This window comes from Balaenoptera physalus, assembly GCF_965194825.1.
Source record: "Balaenoptera physalus genome assembly, chromosome: 13".
NCBI classification, from domain to species: Eukaryota; Metazoa; Chordata; class Mammalia; order Artiodactyla; family Balaenopteridae; genus Balaenoptera; species Balaenoptera physalus.
The window spans coordinates 95,803,876-95,823,634 of record NC_138892.1 but is presented as its reverse complement, the minus strand read 5'-3'; the positions used below and the strand labels follow the sequence as shown (position 1 = coordinate 95,823,634).

Below are 19,759 nucleotides of genomic sequence, written 5' to 3'. Positions count from 1 at the left end.
ATATCAATTATACTTCACATCAAATATCAAAAACCGTGAGCAAATTAGTTTTTGACAGTAAGATTACCTCCCCACAAATCAACCAGGGAAGGAGCTTGTAAATATATAATTAATTTCCACCACTATCTAGCCATGGAAAACTAACTATATAGGCCCATACTACAGTATAAACCATGTAGAGTATTTCAGTAACTATTTGTGTATCCGAGTATTGTGTTTTAAAAATATTAAGATAAAGGTTCATCTTATTCTTATAGCTTATAAAGAATATAATTAGAGTACATTTAATAATGTAAGACTAACTCTTAAGCTGATTTACAAAAGGAAATATAAATCATGGTGTATTTTAGTGAACTTTAGTTGAACTTGTAAGCAGTTAAACAAACAGAAAATTTTATAGTTCTGTAATACGCCTTTTGGGCAGTAATTTATATATATATATGGAAAGAGAGAGATAGTCGGTATTATTCAAATTATTGCAAGAAATATTTGGAAAAATGTCAACACATGAAACAGGATAAAAAGTAACCATCCCTGTCTAAAGACCATGCCTCTAATTAATAGATGAATAGAGTATTCTAAGATTAACTTTAAAAATTTTTTTAAGAACGGAATATTATCAGGAAGTTGGTCTGCTGGAATGAAAATAAAGACATCTTTAGTAAAATTGTCCTCTCTTTCCAGCAGTATCTGAATATCTGGATTGAGCTTGAAAAACAGAGCATTCATAACAGGAGCTGAAATTAGCAGTGCTAGTGGTCTACTATTCACCTGAAGAAAACATTTCCACTTTTAACTTAGGGCTACTTTAACATGTATATAGAAAATAACAAAATTTTATATCTAGATTGGATTGTGGAGATCATTAAACTTGGCCCCTTCCATTTCAGAGCTCAGCAAATTGGAGCAGAGAAAATTAAAACGCTTTCTTTAAGGTCATACAGCTAGTCAGTGGCAGAGCCAAGACTACAATCCTCATGCACCAGGACCTAGACTGGAGCTGTTTCCACAATACCATAATATCTCTTGCTCGGAAACAGAGCAGATGGGGAAACTTTCTGTTGAATTTACAGGACCATAATGACCAGACATTCAAAATTATTTGCATCTTGTAGAGTAAGCATATCTATAATAATAATAAGCACGTGGAATTCATAATTAATAACAAATAAAAGAGTTCTTTAGTCAAGCCTCTGAGGATATTGGAAATAATATAAGGGCAGGGATTGGTTTCTGCTCTTGGTGTACGACATGGGAATCTACGTTGGCAAAAGGGTGATTCGGGTAGATGAATAGTCAAAGTGCTAGAGGTCAGGGAATCAAGTCAAAAGACTTATCAGGAAACTTGATGTGGCAGGTAGTTTCCAGGTGGGCAGGAAGCACCCTGCATGTCCACGTGTTGCCCAGCAAAAGTACTCTAAAGTCCTGGAATGTTCTATAACAGAATCTTCATCAAAAGATATGTCATTTATCTTCATTTCTCCATAATCTCTCATAAACATTTACTTCCTTGTCCCTGTGGTTTCAACCAATCTATTTTTTTTATGTTCCACATCTTTCGAAAATTCTTGATTACCTCCCTCCCCTTCATTTTTAAAACCTTGCTGAAACCCTGGGGAAAAACACTTTTGGTGGGAACGGCAGTCTTTACTGAGCTGTAAAAAATCACTCCAAATGTGAGGATATTAAATGGCCTGGACTCGCAGGGACATCGGGTGGCAACTCAACACCTATTGGTGACCGGCGCCAGGTACGCGCACCCCTGCCGACAGCAGAGAATCTCTAACCAACAGGGTGTGAACTGCAGGCAAGGGCTGCTCTTGTGCCCTTCCCCCAGCAACTGCCATTATTTCTACATATTTATTTACAGGAGATGTAAGTGTATGAAACTAACAGTCCTGAGTCTGTGGCTTTTTAAAATTTGGTGACTTGTAGATGCTACGTGGAAATCGTTCACATCTAATTCCCTTATGCCCACCATTCCAAAAAAGCCCACTTCCTAAGTGAATTACATAGTTTGGATTATTTTCTTAAATGATTAAAAAAATGAAAGAATTAATGAAACCCAGGTGATGGAGGCATAAAGCAAAAATCCAATTCCAAGGGTGGTGACTGATCAGATCAACTTTGATCACAGTACAGTGCAAGGTAAAACCTATTCTGAGAAAGTGTCACTTTAAGCATTCATACGGTGAAAAACTATACGTCTGTACAAAATGGGATATCAGTCTTTTTTTTTTTTTTGAGAGTTATGTTTTATTCAGCAGGAATTTTTAGGACTTCAAGCCTGGGAGGCAGCATCTCAAGTAACCCTAAGAGAACTGCTCGGAGGAGGCAAGTGGGGAAGCCAGGTTATATAGAAGTTTTGTAACAAAGGGCAGGTAGTTGGGAACATCAAAAGATTATTGTAAATTAAAGAAAACCAGATTTTCCAAGTTAAGGAATTTAGCGCCTCTTTTCTAAGCACTATTCCCCATGACAGTTGAGCATATCAGAGCATAGGTTCTGATTCCAGAGTCCTGGGACCCCACTATGGCTTCATGCGGTCGTGTGACTGTGGGCAAGGTACTTCTCTGTACCTAATTTTCCTCATATATAAAACGTGCCTACTTCACAAGGTTGTTGTAGGAATTAAATATACTGGTATTTGTGAAGTCCTTAAAGGACGTGGCGTATAGTCTGAGCATCTTTCTATAGTACAGTACAGGGATCCAAAATGTTTTTGTGAGAAGTTTCTTTAAACTTCTGTAAAATTTTGATGTCATTGGATGTACGAGACAGGGATAAAAGTGTCAGCCACTTCTGAGCAGAGAGAGGGTCACTGCTCCTGATACACAAACACAAAGGGAGGGGCAAGGCCAGGGCAGATGGTCTGGATATTTGATTCTGGGAGGCAGGTTTTAGCGGAGGAACTGCTCAGTCCTAGGATTTCTGTCTTTCTTTTCATCAAGTGCGAGATGCTGGCACTCAATAAATATTTGTGGGGTGAATGAATGAAAAGATAAATAAGACATAGAATCGCTTTTGATATGTTTGTAATCCAGTGGAGTTCTAGGAGATTAGGGTGTTAGGATTACCGGAATCTATAGAAATATGGTGGTATCTTGATTGTCATTCTGAAATAAGCCGCAGGATTTTTCTTTAGATGTTTTAGATAAAAGTGTCTGGTAACGCTGCTGTAGAGATATAAAATAATTGGCATATATTTCTGAGAGTGATTTTTTTTCCATCTTATTCTATCTAGTCATTTTTTTCTGGGTGTGTTATAAATGCTTTGAGAATAGGAATCCTTTTAGAGTCATATTTATGCCAGATAACAGATAGCAGATTCTCAAGCTTGCTTATTAAAATTTTACAAGATTTTGGTGGTTTTGTTGGGCTGAGACCAAATATTTCAGGAGGTGTTAAAGAGTAGATTGTTTTTAATACCTTTTAAAAGTAGAGTTTTCAACCTAAACACACACACACACACACACACACACACACAGCTTCTATACACATTTCTACATACATCACTGCATTTAGAGCTGTATCCAGAAAATTTCAGCAGACAGTCAGGTAGTGTTGAAATGTTTAAAAGGAAACAGCCCGAACAAGCAATCCCTACAAGCTTCTATTTACATAAAGTAGCCAAACAAACTCCTGAAACTTGTGAGCACTTAAAAAATTTCTTCGTTTTGCCAAAGTTGACAAAAATATAAGCTGAGGCTCTGTTCAAGAAAGGAGAAATAATTTTATGTTCTCAAAAAGTACTCTACCTATGATATGTATTAATAGTTTTGGTTCAGTTTTACACAGAAGCAACCTTTAAACAGAAAAGTCAACTTATGGCCCAAGCCGGGAATCTAAATTGAAGAAAAAAACAAGACTGAACAGTAAACAGGAAAAGGTAAGAGAGGTTAAATTCCCTAGGAAATCTCAGGTGGGGAAAATACTTAGAATTCACGTTAGTGTTTGCAAGTTTTAGGTATCTTATTTTACGGGAGTTTGACATTCCTAGCAACCATGCACACAAATAAAAACAAATTTGGCTAAGTGTTTCTAACATTTTATATATAAAATCTGGGCTTCTGCTCACATATAACAACTAGGGATACCCTTTGTAAATAGTGCTTCTTACTGTTTATCATGAGTTAAATATTAAAAACAGTTCATATAGCTCAAAGGGTATGCACTCCATCACTGGTTTAGGCATACACTCTTTAACACTGCTTAAGGCATTCAGTGAAAACCTATAAAGGAAAGAACACAAAGAATTGGTATTTACAAACCAGACAGAAGCCTATATTATGTCAGGTAACCACATCACAAAAATCAGAAAAGAAAGAACTTAGGAAAGAAAAAGGTATTAAGTCTAAGTTAGAAAATTCACTTCAAAAATCCATGGGAAATGGAGTAGACCATACCTTGAATAACTCAAACTCCTTCTTTGGCATCAACAGCTAATGACAAATGATGAACATAAAATAAGTACATAATATATATGCACATCAGGCCAGCCCAAACATAAGCACAGCAAACAGAATTCCCACTGCCACCACTTTAAGTTATCAAGATCTATAAATTGTATACATCAATTCTTTATTTTAAATGTTTCCTTGATTCTCGAATTCTAATAAGGCCAAAAGTCTCTCTGGATAAGTGCAGGACCTGCACTGGGCTTGAATGCCGTGAGGAGCCAGAAGTCCTTACAGAATGGTCATAGCAGCACATGACCACAGTTCTAGGTTTGGATAGTCTGTATTTTACTAAGCCTAGGCATGAAATTTCACTATTTCACTGCATATTCTATGCAGTTTCAGCTTCTGCTCAAATTTATGACATTATTATGGGGTCAGATGTGATCTTTTGCTCAAGATTCTGAAAATGAAAAGAATTTTCCTGGGGGCATGAGAAAGTAGCTACTACAGGTTCAGAGGCTAAGCATGGGACAGTCCATCCATTCTGTCTCTGCTGGCAGGTCTGATTCTAGAGATCCTGTCACAGATTCAAAAGCACATGGCGGCGGCCCTGGTCTCTTGTGATTACCACACCTGAAGAAAGATAATGGCGCTGAAAATTGGGTGGAGGGTCTACCATGTGAAGGTAGTTTTTAAAAAAGGATTAGGATTCGGTAGTTGGAAAGTTGAAAGCAAACAGGCTATAATCAAAGTCTATAGAGAGGATGAGAGCAAAGGCTGGCGAAGATGAACCGGTAGACACTCCAGCCACTGTCTCAGCGCCATCCTCTATCAGGCCTCTTGGGTAGGAGGGTTCTGGGTAAGAGTAAAGAGGCAGAAATACTACTTCTCCAAATGTCAAAAATATTATAGGGTAGAAAATAATAGCACTCAGAGGAACAGTCACTGAGATAAACATTTTGAGCAATTTCCTGAAGAAGTAAATCGGAAAAACATATGTATAATTCTTCCTTATGTCCCTAGCCACTGCCTGCCCCCCCGTTGCCTTAGGAAAAAGGTATAAATTATACAGTCAATTAAATCTCAAAATGACTAATACATAAAAAGTGTTTAAGTCCTGTTTATGAAAGATGAATTTGAAAATTCGAAAAAGTTAAATTTTGCTCAAAAGTTGTAATTACCTGTATAGTATGCGTGTAAGGTGGGTCAGCACGCCCTAATCCAGACTCTGGAGGCCTCACGATATCCAAAATGTTGTTTGGCACAAATCCAGAATCTCCACTTGCATTTCGAACTTTCCACCATTGCTTCCTATCATCAAGGATCTGTCATCATGCAAGAAAATAAAGGCGGCATTTCTGTACCAAAACTGAACGATGAAGGAAGTTCGATTTTTATTCTTAGACCAAGAAAATGGTTTCACTTTTAATACGCTGACTCAGCATCAACATACTGTGGGTTAAGTGATTGTCAGGAATTACACTAAGAATTACAATTACTATATAGAACAGCTTTGGTACCACTCTACCCAAGGTCCACATTACCTCCCAAGAATGCTTAGCTATTTGCAGTATTTGAAGTACTTAAGATGAGTTACTTGGAAAAGGTCTATTGTCTCCATCCTTAGAATAGAGAGGAAAGGTATAAAAACATTTTTTTTTTACTATTGTAACTATGCCATATTATATATTAAAGAAGATGAAGTCTCAGTTATAACGGAAGAAAGAAATTTGAGAGTCATGGTAGATTATTCCCAAAACCATTAGCACACTCACTGCTGGTTACATTTGTACAAGGGTACTAAAATAGAAAGGAGGAAATGTTTTCTCTTATTAAAATATTATGGGGCATCTACATCTGAAGTGATAACCAGCCTTGATTCCAGAATGAATAAAGGCCAGAAGAAGGAAGAGGGCAAAGTAAGCCAAGAAATCCAACCCCACCCCCCAAAGAAACAAAAAACAGATAAAGCAGCTACCCCGCCTATATAGATATAGGAATCTATAATATGCTGTGTATCCTTGGTAAAACAAAATAACACTGAAGAATAATTTCTTGACCTCAGCATTTCTTTGAGGAAGGTTTAGATATATACCAGAAAAGGAATAAAATAAATCCACTTTATTTAGAGTATAAAAGAGGAAAAATTCTATTACCTCTAAAATATCATCCTTTTGAACTGAGAGCTCACTGTTGTTCCTTGCCACAAAGTCATACCTGGATTTGGCATATTTCTTGGGTTGTAGATCATAATTTCTACAAAAAGAAAGAAAAAAGATAATCACTCTGCTAGCTTTTCCTAAAGGCTGAAAGCAGAAGTAAAACACTAAGGCAAGCCAATGCCTACCAGAAACCATTTGGACAAGTTATTTAGATAGTAGTTAATTTTATTATATTTTATAGGATATGAGAATATGAGTACTTAACTTTATTACATTTTGGAGATTTTACCATTAAAATGAACAAACTATGGCTAGAGTAAAAATAAATAATGCAAAATTACAAAGCTAGTTAGTGCTAAGCCAAATCTAGAATGCAAATCTATGAATTGTCCATTAAATCTAATATCCAAAATACTGGATATTGCTTTGTTAACCAGCATTTCTACCATGAAAGAACCAGGATAATGGTCAATGTTACCATTTTTCATAAAATTAAAGGAGACTAAAGATCATGTCCAAAGTGGTGATTTAAATTATATGTTGATTTCACTAATTCAAGCAATGTCTTCAATTCATTAACCAAATATATATGAAAAAATTATGACTAAGTGTCAATATTCAGGAAAGCTTTGTCCAGTTATCCAAAATGCAAAGGAACGTATGGATTAAGTACAAGAGCAATAACACTTCTTAGTTAATTTGTTAATTAATTAATTCACTATAAACTTATTTTAAGAGTAAGAATAGGTGTATTTTTTTAAAAAGAAAACTTTATTTAAAAACAAAATACTTCTTTTAATCATTAAATGACCATTAATAGATTTAACAACATAATTTTAAAATACTTTTATATAATATAATAAAACCTGGTATATCAACAATGTAATAATATTATCTTCATTTCAATAATGAAATAATAACTTTAATTATTTTTTAACTAATTTTACTCCCTAATCTTCTCCTCCATTTACATTCCCACATTTCCCCTGTAAGAGAAAAAGCAGGAAGGCGCTAATGATGTTTGGTCATCCTTCCTCTGTCAAGTGGCCATTCTGCTTGCTGCCCACCAAGATCTTCTGGAATACTGAGTCACAGCAGGGCCTGCAGGACAGTTGTGGGCACAGTATATCTTGTAATCATAGGTAATCTGCTACCTCTTGGATAGTAACTCCAGGAGAAGAGAAACAGGAACAAAGGAAAATCATAGCCTGTAAACCATATTGGCAATTTTGGGTATATTAAAAAACTAAGAAAATGTGGAAAAAGTGAAATTATGGCCAAATAATTATTATATATTATTAATAATAATAAATTTTAAACTGTGTTCCACGGATTTCCTACCCCTATCTCTAGTTTTATATGATCACGTTCCATTAAAATTTCATTTGAGGGGGATAAACGTGTTTCAATCACTCCAAAGGTTAGCAAAACAGTAGTAACTTCAGTTTTCTTTCTCTCCTCCCTCATGTTCTTCTGTCCAAATCACTGCTGATAACAGAGTTGAATGTACTGTTTAGCAAAGGGAAGAATAACTCTCTGCCACTGTGTATATGAATCAATGGGTTGGTTAAAAGAAAAGCTGACTGTAGTTCTCATTGAGGTCTTTGCTGTCCTGCATGTCTCAGAAGTGACTGCCCAGCATGCACTTACAAAGTGCTTTAGAATTTACAAATATTTATGGTTTATAGTTTCTTGCCCTCTATAGATTAAATGTGGGTATGACACTGACCATAGTTATCAATCTGAAAATCACACTTTGTAATTTTTCAGATGTACCAAAGTTTCTTAAGAGATCTAGAATGTATCACAATGCATGATCTCCATTTCTGATTTGGAGTTATAGATACCCACCAGATACAGAGTAGACACAGAGATGGCAATAATCTGAAACTTCTCTAAAACATGAATTGCTTTTGAATAGCAGTAAACTATAATCCATCAAAGGTGAGGGCGCTAAATTCAATAGGTGGTTTCCCTAAATGACACTGTAATTCCACTGAAGAGTGAATATACTTCATATGGTATTTACTGCATTCCTGGCATGTAATCGAGTTTAAGATGAATAATAATTATTGTAAAAACAAATTCCAAACCTCTGTATTACATATCAGACCAGAACTTTCAGACAGTTTTTGCACTAATTATGACAAATTTTCTTAGCAACCTCAATGATCCAGGTGTCTATTAAAACTATCCAGCTCCTATTATAATAGCCTAGGGGAGAAATTGGACCCATAAAGGCAACTGAGATATACAATTTACTCCTTTTAAAAAAATTATTTCTCTGGCTAAATATTGACAGTCTTAAGATCTATATACTTGAATATCCCTTCATGGAATTTCCTTCACTAATCTGAAATAATTTCTAGAATACTGACAGCTAAGACAGAAAAAAAGGAAAAAGAAAGTACTAGGATGAGGAACAAGTTTCTCAAGAAGAATTTCCATGAAATAATTTTTAAACTTCAAAACTGATTTTCACCTGTATCTCCTAAAAATTGAATCTACAATTCAAACTTCTTTCATATGTTGGCATTTTCAAAATGTATTATTCATTGCCGACTTTTCTTTGTACTGAATTTAATACGTTACTGGTGCCCTTAGAATAATAACTGTATAATTTCCACATCATTTTACTTAAGTATTACCTCTGTTATCATTCCTGACAAAAAACCAAAATTTTAAATCCCACCTTCTTTAGATTCTATTAAGAAAAGAATATACTGAAGAGAAATTAAGGGCATGTAACACTCATAGTAAGACAGGCTTTGAGGTAGGAAAGTACCTCAAAGTGGGATAGGACAAGCTCTCTACCCCACTTCATCTGAATGATCATTCTCCCATATCCTTGTTATCAATATTTCACCTTTTTTCTTTCTCTTATGTGTATGGCTTGGCCTCTACGTAAACCTCACATGCAGTTTACACTGCAAACAAGATTGAAAAAGTGACCCTATTTCAATTCAATTTATTTCTTCCCCATCTCAATTCTCCATTTTTGCCTATATTGAATTTTTGGAGAGAGAAAAATATGGGAAAATAAATGAAATATAAAACTGGAAAGTGAATATAAAAACTGAAATGGTAAAAATGGCAAATAAGGCATTGATTTTGTCTAAATATTCAGTTTATACTTAGTTTAAATACTTCTATCTAAAGGAAGGTTTGTTTGTTTTTATTGGGGGAGATAAAGATGGAAATTATTTCCTTTAAAAGTTACAGAGCTGGAAAGATCCTTAGAGACCATCTGGTACAAACTAGAGAGTTTCAAAACAATTCTTCTTCTTAATTCACAGATTCTGACAGAGGCATCTTTTAAAAAATGGAAAGTCATCCAATGGCATTTGCACTAAGTTAGAATTATAGACTGGAGACATTGCTCATCAAAGCCAGCTCTATAAAGGAACAACTGAAACTTTAACAAACAATTAATAGATGGAAAGCTCAAAGAAGTAGTGAACAGTGCAGACACTAGCACCTCTATTTGCACTAAACCAGAGATAATCATCCACAGCTCTCCAAATGATGCCCATGAAATGTTACCTATCTACATGGCGATGAGGAGTTGGCTTAAAAGCAACAGCGGCTTCCCCTTGGTCCACCTGGGGCCCTCTTCCATAAATGTTATTGAATACTGTGTACCCATCAGCTGGAGGATACTCTGATACACTGGAGTGCTGAAAGACAGAGGAGGAAAGATTAAAGAATCACCAATACTATTTGAATGAGCACTGACGTCAGTTAACAAGAACCCTCCACTACACTGTGGTCAGTTTCATTTTCAAGTGATTGACCATTATATGTTAATAAATTATGAAATGAGGGCTTTTGTCAAAGACCTATTTACAATAAGAAAAGTGATTAGTGCAAAGACTAAATCTTAATTCAGGAAATAACCAATGCTTTTATTGTATAAAAGCAATAAATTCTTTCCTCTGGTATTTCAGTAATAGGTGATTTTGGTATTAGGCAGACTTTAACAGCTTGTATAAAATAAAACTGGTTTAAAAACAGCAACAATAAAACCCTTAACTTTTGCTTTCTATGTTTAAGAAACAGACCTTTACCACCCTAGCAAAGTAAATACTATCACATGAAAATCATCTGAACTCTATGCGTTAAAATTATACCACACTCTCTCATTATTCTCATTTTTTAAATGTACACGGACACTATTTTTAATTTTTTTTAAATGGCAGCACTATTATCAGATTTACTGTTAAGGAAAACACAGAAACGCAAAAACACATTGATCTTGACAGTCCAGGATAAGGAAAAAGAAAGTACTTTGTCCAGGATAAGACAAAGCTGGAGTCACTTCTTTTTTCAGTTAACACAACGCAGACATGAGCCTAATGGGCTACCGGGAGGGAGAACCGAAATCTATGGGTTCCATTAAGCAGCATGGCTTTAAAGCTATGGGGCAAAAACAAAGAAACAAACCAGAAAAGTTCATCTACGAATTCTGTATTGTTTCCTTATGTAAAATGAAGTATGGTGGATGCACAACAGACCCTAAAGCGTTGGAATTCCTTGGCTATTTCAATTGTTTATGGATTCACTGGGACAAAATATTTGAAATTGGGACTATTTTAGAAAAGTTCTGAATGCACATTTACTGTAGTTGATTCAAATGACAAAGTTGGCAGGAGTAGGGCTGAGTTCATCCACAGGCAGTGTAGGTGAGGTGTCTCCAATGGACTGCTATTGATGTCAAAGTACCCACATTATATTACTCCTGTGCAATATATATCAGGAGACTGCACTTAATATACAAATACAGATAAACAACTTTTACCATTTAACTACCTTAGCTTAAACCAGCAACAAAGTGAAAAGGCAATCTATAGCATGGGAGAAATCATATACCTGATCATATATCTGATAAGAGGTTAATATCCAAAATATATAAAGAACACATACAACTCAATAGCAAAAAGCAAATAATCCAGTTAAGAAATGGGCAGAGGAAGTAAAAAGACATTTTTCCAAAGACATACAAATGGTCAACAGGTATATGTCAGGGTGCTTAGCATCACTAATCATCAGGGAAATGCAAATCAAAACCACACTGAGATATCACCTCATACCTGATAATAGCTATTGTCAAAAAGACAAGAGAGAACAAGCATTGACAAGGATGTGGAGAAAAGGGAACCCCTGTGCCCTGTTGGTGCGAATGTAAATTGGTGAAGCCACTATGAAAACAGTATGGAAGTTTCTCAAAAAATTAAAAATAGAACTACCATATGATTCAGCAGCCTCACTACTGGGTATAATACTGAAGAAAATGAAACTAGGATCTCAAAGAGAATTCTGAACCCCAAGGTTCACTACAGCATTACTCACAATAGCCAAGATATGGAAACAACCTAAGTGTCCATCACAGATGAGTGGATAAGTAAAATGTGGTATGTATGTATATGCAATGAAATATTATTCAGCCATGAGAAGGAAGAAAATCCTGCCATTTGTGACAACATGGATACATCTTGAGGACATTATACGAAGTGAAATAAGAAAGACAGAGAAAGACAAACACCACATGATATCACTTATATGTGGAATGTAAAAAAAAGAGTCAAGCTCATAGAAACAGAGAGTAGAAAAGTGGTTGCCAGAGCTGGGGGTGGGGGACAGAGGGAGAGGTTGGTAAAAGCGTACAAACTTTCAGCTATAAATGAATAAGGTCTAAGGATCTAATAAAAATGTGGTGACTATAGTTGATGACACTGTATTATATAATTAAAATTTTCGAAGAGAGTGGAACTTAAATGTTCTCAACAACAACAGATAAACATGTGAGGAGATGGATGTGTTATTTAGCTAGATGGGGGGGGGAGTCCTCTCACAGTGTATACATACATCAAATAATTACGATACACACTTTAAATATCTTACATTTTTATTTGTCAATTACACCTCCATAAAGCTGGAATTAAAAAATAAAATAAAGAACAAATAGCTTAATTAATTCAGTTCATCACTTCCCTAGGAGAGACCAGAGGCACTACATGATCAGGCCATTTTTTTTGTTGTTGTTAAATGCTGTTATAAAAGGGAGGAGTTGAGGAAACAGAATCACCCACACCTTCCGCCTGGCTCTGAACATAACAGTGAGGTCGGACAGTATGAAGTCACCGGGTCCTGAGAATGACTAGGAATATCAGAAGGGAGGAGAGAAATGATGACAAGTGACTAACTGATGACTACACAACACTGCTCAGGGCGGCTGCTGCTTCAGAGGAAGGAAAGAAGCTGAGTGCTGCCACCCATATTTGTCATGCCTTGTCACCTATGCCACCAGATCCTGAATCACCCAGGTCTTGTTCTGAATGCATTTATTATAGGTGCAATAAAGTATAATAAAATCTCTCTTCTGGGGATGATTGCATGTTACACATTTTTAAGTCACCATTACTTTGGTCTCTTTTCCAACAAAATCTTAAGGTATAAAATCCCATAGAACTGCTAGCAGGTGCTTTTCAATTCATTTTTTTTCAAACCTCTGAATAAGTGCTTAAGCCATAAAATGGACAATAGTTTACAACAGGAAAATGATAACTCATTACGAGGAAGAATTCTCAATAATTCTTCTTTTAAAGTTACTTATTCTCTGAGAGTAGACAAACTTTTACACTGGAAGCCAGAACACATTACTCTCTCTTTAAATAAACAAATTGAAAAAGAACTCACAAAAGTGCATTTCTGAGGCATACATTATAAAGTGGATATATTTTCTTATTTAAGATATGAGGACTGTAAACTAGAAATTTCTATGATTTGAAAATACTCAGCTGTAACTATAGCAACAGCAAGTGTATCATAATTTCATGTTTGATTACATTTTTTTCCTCTAGAAAAGTTGCCCTTTACGAGGAAGGAAAATTCATTGTGATGAGGTCTGAACTATAAAATACAGCTAGGGACATATGTCTGCTAACCTGCACCCAGAACTGTGAGGTCACCTTCTTAATCACTCAGTTACAGGGAAGGGCAGTTACAGAATCCACCTGTACCATTATATGCAGCCAGAGGAAAAAACAATTCCAGTAGAAAAAGATTACTTTCAGAGAAGTATATTTGCTTTATTTTTAAAGTTTCAGAATTTAACCAATCTTCTATAACACTATGGCTATTGTCAAAAGAAACGATTTTAAGAAATTTAATTTATATAAATGTTTCTCCCTAAAAGTGAGGATATACTCCAGTTGCCTAATTCATTCCTTGATATATTTGCCACATTGTAAATATCCACAGGGATCGGAGAAGATTAATCTAAGGAATTAAATAAAGGAAATGAACAGGACTTCAAGGAGGACCTAGTTATGAATTTTCTGTTGCTTCTTCAAACTAGACCTCATTCATCTGACTCCTTGGGCTCTGACCATCCTGCTCAGTGTGGTTCAGCTTTAGGTAGTGTTCAATTTTCTTTTCTGTCAGAACAAGAATTGCCATAGAAAAATCATTTTTAAGGAATGTGAAGAGATCATCATACCCAGTTTCAATCCCTCGATTTGCTCCCCCAATAAATCACCATCTAAAGCTTACTAAAGATCATAAAAGATACAATATATTTTATGATCTCTGAAGGATGTAATAGTGTTATAAATCATCATTTGGACCTGGGACTGGAGTCCAGGAGAAGCTTTGGCCTTCTAGCCAGGCTGATAGGACTTCGGGAGGTTTAGAACGAGGCCAAAAAATAAAAGAAAGAAAGAAAGAAATGGGACATTCGGGAAAGAGCTGCTTGGGAGGGGCTTAAAGGTCCTGGGTCCAAGGAACTGTCTTGAGGGTCTGATGATAGGAGAGGAAAATAGAAAGAATAGGCCAAGCAGCAGTGGGGCAATTCCCTGATAAGCAGAGAAAGCACACAGTCCAAAGGACGGGATCACCAGGGCTCAAGAGCACTGATACGACGGACAAGGAGGAGAGCTGGCAGGTTGTGAGGTGTGATACGGGCTGGGTTTGGGCTTCACAGGGAAACAGAGCAACTGTCACCATGACAAAGAGGTGAGAGGTACCTAGAGCAGCAGGACATCTAGTCACTGATTTGAGAACAGTCTTCAGATCAGTAAAGGGAGAACTCACAATCAGAATTACAAGAGAACGCACAGACTATTGCACTTCCCACAACAGATGATACTGAAAGATTACCTCTGTGGATAATCTTTTTGTTTCTTGCTTGCGATGCTGTTCTGCTGCGTTTGCCACAGACTCGGTCAGTTGATAGAGATCCGGCTCCACTGATGCTCCCATGAAGTTCAGCATCGGGGGCTCCCAACCACTGCGGAAGCGCGGGACATAGGGTGGGATAAACTGTTCTTTTGGCCACTCTGCTCTGCAGAAGGACATTAAGACATACAAACAGCAAAATTAAGAAACACCTCCACGCTCCAAACGATCTTCAGTAAGGCTAGCCACGAAAAAACAAAAACAAATAACAACAAAAACAATTCCCACCTAATCTGCCCTCTTTCTATCCAAACAGAGAAAGTAAACATGTTTATGCTAGTATTTGATGCTGATAAAATGAAAGGAAGGCTGAATTCTAGTTTATGATCTGCTTTCACTACATTGCCTCAATTCTCCATTAATTCAACCTTTTAACATAAATATACACCTTCGACAATTTGAGAAAGGAATGTGAAGCTAGAAAGCTGGTAAGTACTCAGGACATAAGCTTCTCAAAGCATCAAGTAGTTTCTGATCCTCATCTTTCCCTTCACTCCCCTCCCGTTATCGTGAAGCTTCCTGATACGAGATGTATTCTTCAAAAGACAAACAGCAGACAATATTCTTAAGGCTCATGATCTTTTAAGTTATGAAGTCTCCTAAAATGAAGCACATTACTGATTTTATAAATTAAATGGATCAGCTAGGTTTTCATCAGTAAAATCAAGTTAGTACTAATCTGTAATATAATCATGACCCATTCATCACTTAGTAACTCTGAGACTTATTCCTATAAGCTCCTAATCACTCAGGAACCACAAAAAATAACTGGGAGAGACATTATTAAATTCTGCTAAAATATGTTGTTTTATCTTTCACACATGATTTAATTCTTCAGGTTATACTTCTAGTGTGATGAAATGATTCAGGTTATTATGTTCCTTTATGATTCTTTTTTATCTTTATGAGTTTTTAAGTCGGTATATTCATTTCCTAATACTCTAAATGATCAGGATCTGAAATGACCATTTTCTCATGTCAAGGGCTAACAATATGAATTCCTTTTGATGTAGCTTTCCTAATAGTCATTAATTTTCTCATTTTGAGGTAGGACCCAAGACAAAGAAATTAAAAATCCTGAACTATTTTAGTACTATGAGATCTGATAAATTTAATAGAGTTTATGGAAAAAAATGAAAAGATCCCTACCTAGGCTTACCATAAAATCATAACCTACATAAATCTAATAGATTTAAGAAATCTATTTAACCAGTTTTTACATAGTATGATATATAAATATGATACAATATGTTACATTAATATATAAATAATATGCAAAAATAAATTTAGACAACATTTTCAATTAAAAAAGCAACAACTGCAGTGCTCTTAAAGAATCTTCTGCTTGGTAAACCACTCATGTGTAAACCATATTCCAACACAAGCAGTTGCCGAAGTCCAAAATATAAGTGGGAATGGTTTATATATATTTCAATAGAAGAACAGCAGAAAAAAAATATGAATTGGTCCGTTACTTTCAGGCTAGCCTAAAAGCATTACGAAGACAAACTTCCAAGTGACCATACTGAATGATTTACTCTAAGTAGTGAGAGAAATAAAAAGATTCAAATAAATGAGGAAAGCAGAAATTATTTAATCACATATAATGAAATGAGAAATATTTTTATAACTTGCTTGGCTCAGCAAACTTGAATCCTGCAATTGTTAGTGATTTCTTTTCCACAGTCACCTTACTGACAAGAGACAATTCTTAAAATTATCCCCTCCTCTTTTCCATTCCCACCACTATGGCTCTAGTCCCAGGGAATGCTGATTGATAAGCAACCTCTACTATTGCATTATCGTCCCAAGGGGCCTCATGCCTCTAGTAACTTTTGTCCATGTCCTTATTAGACTCAATGACCAGACTGATCTTTCGAAGGTCCGGTTGTGTCACACTCCTGTTCACAAAGCTATTGGTTCTCCGCAGCCTACAGAACCATACTTCAGCTCCTTAGCATGGCACTGGGAGCCTGAACCCAGCCCTGCTCATCTCTGTACACCTCATTCATCACTATTCCTCTGCCCCCCATTCTCCACAATCCCCCACTACCCAAAGTCTATACTACGGCTAAACCCACATTCACGCTCCATTCTCTTGACTTTTTGCTTCATGGCTTCACTTACGCTGCTCTCGCTACTGAGCATGCCCTTTCCCTGCTACGTATTTGTGGAAATCCTACTCGTCCTGCTGAAAGGCAGCTGAGCAAAATAATTACGAACATCTACTTCAGGCCCAGGTAGCCTGGATTCAAATCCCAGGTCTGTCGCTTACGAGTTGTGTGGCTTTGGGCAAATTACTTAACCTCTCTTTGCCTCAGTTCCCTCACCTGTAAAATAGCATAAAAATGGAACCTATGTAAAGTGCATGGAAGAGTGCCTAGCAAACACTATATGTTCACCCTTGTTTATACACATATACCTACTAGTGTTATTATCTGTTGATTTTAAATGCCAGCTCTTCTTTGAAAGCTAACCACCCTCCTCTCTAAACCCTCTTCCTGACGGCTCCATCTTGCCAAGTGACAGCAGTTTATTTATGAGTCACCCCTGGTACTCATCGTATCTTACACTGCACACTTCTATGTTCTCCACTAGACCTCCAGCTTTTTAAGGGTTTAGCCTTTTTCATCTACAACACCTACTCCTTCATACATAGAAGGTTAAATAAATCTCTCACTAGATTCATGTACTAAACAAAGAACAATATTTAAAGTATTATAGGTATTCAATGCTAGACTCATATATATGTTTACCTGGCTTTCATCCACGAGTCTCCCAATGACACCCACAGCTGCCTCTCATCGACATTGACAGTGTAACTCAAGAAATCGATTGTGTCCTTAGTCAGTAGGGGGCTGAGTACTGAACTGGCTAGTTCAGGACCTCCTGTTGCCTGCACAACCTAAAATGGCAACAAATCATTTTTTAGCAAGAAGATGATGATTATCTGTACATTTTCAAAATGTGTAGATAAAAAAACCCATGATAAAAACAAGCAGTTTTTATATACTCAAATTAAATCTTCATCCAGATCAATCTTTCTAGCCCAATGGTGCCTAATAATCTAAAATGAAAAGTTAATAGTTTAACAACTTTCACAGGATCTATCTATTGGCTTCATATGGCTGTACTTTCCCTGGAAAGTACTAATGGCTATCCAGAGAATTCTAAGTCAGGTGGTTTAACGATTGCTGCCTTAAAAAAATATATATGTATTTCTACTGGAAAATCTATTATATCAAACTTGAAAAATACGGTTCCAGAAACGAGCACTTTAGGGAGAAACAAGGCTCGAGTTAAGTCTATGGCTGTGCCTATAAAGACATACAAAAATAAAGGGATCCAGAGAGAAAGGTGAGGGATAGATGAGAACTGGTCCTCTGAATCTATGGTATTTCTTCCCAGAATTTAATTCTAGGAAATCGCCCTGATTTAAAAGAGATAACTTAATGATTAGCAAAAACAAATAAACAGGTGCAACTCTCTGATAAGCAAAATGATGGTAAGTAGATGTCTGAAAGCTGCTCCAATTTTATTACTCAGGGGCTATTTCCCCTGGTTAAGGAATGTTAATCTCCTAGAGCAGAAACCAGAGCCCTTTTATAAAAATCTCACCTTCCCAGAGATACGGCACAAGAATAAAGGGATTTTTTTTTGAATGGCTCCAGACCAAGAGTCAATTCCTCTCCAGCCATCCAGGTGTGCTGAGCCTGTGATGCTGTTTTATGCCTCTGTGCCTTCGCACATGCTGCTTCCCAGCCCCCAGAAGGCCCTTCCTCATCATTTTAAATAGAGCTCTCCTCGGGTACCACCTCTTCTGAGAAGCCCTTCTTAACCCCACAGTGTAACTCTGAGGCACCCTGGGCTCCTCAAGCATGCGTGTCAGCTACACATGCCATTGTAACTTGGGCCTTATTTTTCAGTTCTCCTCCCTTGAGAACTTGGACCAAAACTTATCTGACTTTGAACTGCAGAAGACACAGGGTTAGGGGAATGAATGAGAATAAGTGAAAGAAAAGATGAAGGATAAAGGAGGTGGGTAGACCCTTATTCGAGAACAAAACCTACCCTGAAAGCCTGGCATAGTGATTTTTTTTTTTTTTTTTAATGTCCAAGCCCTATAAGCTCTAATAAATAGGCAGGAATAACTGACAGGGATAGTAAGGAAGTAAAGAAATATTAAAGATCTTTGGTTTAACAGTGGGAATAGGGAATGGAACAAAGGAAAGTAAATAAAAAGCTATGGGCCATAGTTCCCTCTGAAGAATGTAAGTAGGCACATATGCCTGCGTGTGTGCTGTGGGTACGCTTGCGTGGAGATGCTGAGGATACAGGCAGGGACTCAACAAGGTTTAAAGCCACTAAATTTTGTCTGACTGGTAGCAGGCCCTGAATTAATGTTCCTTTCCATCTCTCTTGTCCAAGTGAAATGTCTGGGACTCCGCAGACAGAACATTAAAAGAAGCAACAGAAGTACTATGTTTGGGAGACCATTAATAAGGAGTCATTTTTGAGAAAAGAAAATATAAAATAAAGCAATGTTTTCAGATACATAGCCTGATCACAAAGACTAATTTTTGTGTGTTAGGGAAACCAGTCCCACTATTTTATAGTTCTACTCTGTGTAATGTCTAGATATCTGCTTATGATCTGTGAAAGACTTGTGAAAGGAATGAGAAGAGGTGGCAAAAACTGCTTTATAAACAATACTTCCTAACACTCAAACTAAGTATCAAATGTGTTGAAGAATAAAGAATAAAAATTTTGTTAATGAGCTAGCATCACTTTCTTTGCATATGGATGGCCTTGATCTAATTTTTAAAAGAGCTTAAAAAGCAACAATTCTTCAACAATAACTAAACAAGTAGAAATCGGATACTCTATTTATAGCAACAGCATACGGAAGCATTCATAAATTATTGATGTAGGCTCGGACTTTCACCTTCCAATTGCTTATCA

General features: G+C 36.4%; 1 protein-coding gene across 13 annotated transcripts in view; it reads right to left on the bottom strand.

The window, feature by feature from the left end:
- EPS8 (EGFR pathway substrate 8, signaling adaptor) overlaps positions 1 to 19,759 on the bottom strand; it is a 211,352-nt gene that overhangs the window by 28,123 nt on the left and 163,470 nt on the right. For 10 of the 13 annotated variants that reach the window (XM_082421931.1, XM_082421930.1, XM_082421937.1 and 7 more), the window contains 6 exons: positions 17,554 to 17,702; positions 14,720 to 14,903; positions 10,106 to 10,239; positions 6,557 to 6,656; positions 5,582 to 5,725; positions 4,407 to 4,442 (listed from right to left, as the gene is read on the bottom strand). In XM_082421931.1, the coding sequence (XP_082278057.1) occupies positions 4,407 to 4,442; positions 5,582 to 5,725; positions 6,557 to 6,656; positions 10,106 to 10,239; positions 14,720 to 14,903; positions 17,554 to 17,702 (747 nt within the window). The remainder of the gene's footprint in view (positions 1 to 4,406; positions 4,443 to 5,581; positions 5,726 to 6,556; positions 6,657 to 10,105; positions 10,240 to 14,719; positions 14,904 to 17,553; positions 17,703 to 19,759) is intronic. The other 3 variants (XM_082421941.1, XM_082421932.1, XM_082421933.1) reach the window with 1 other exon arrangement.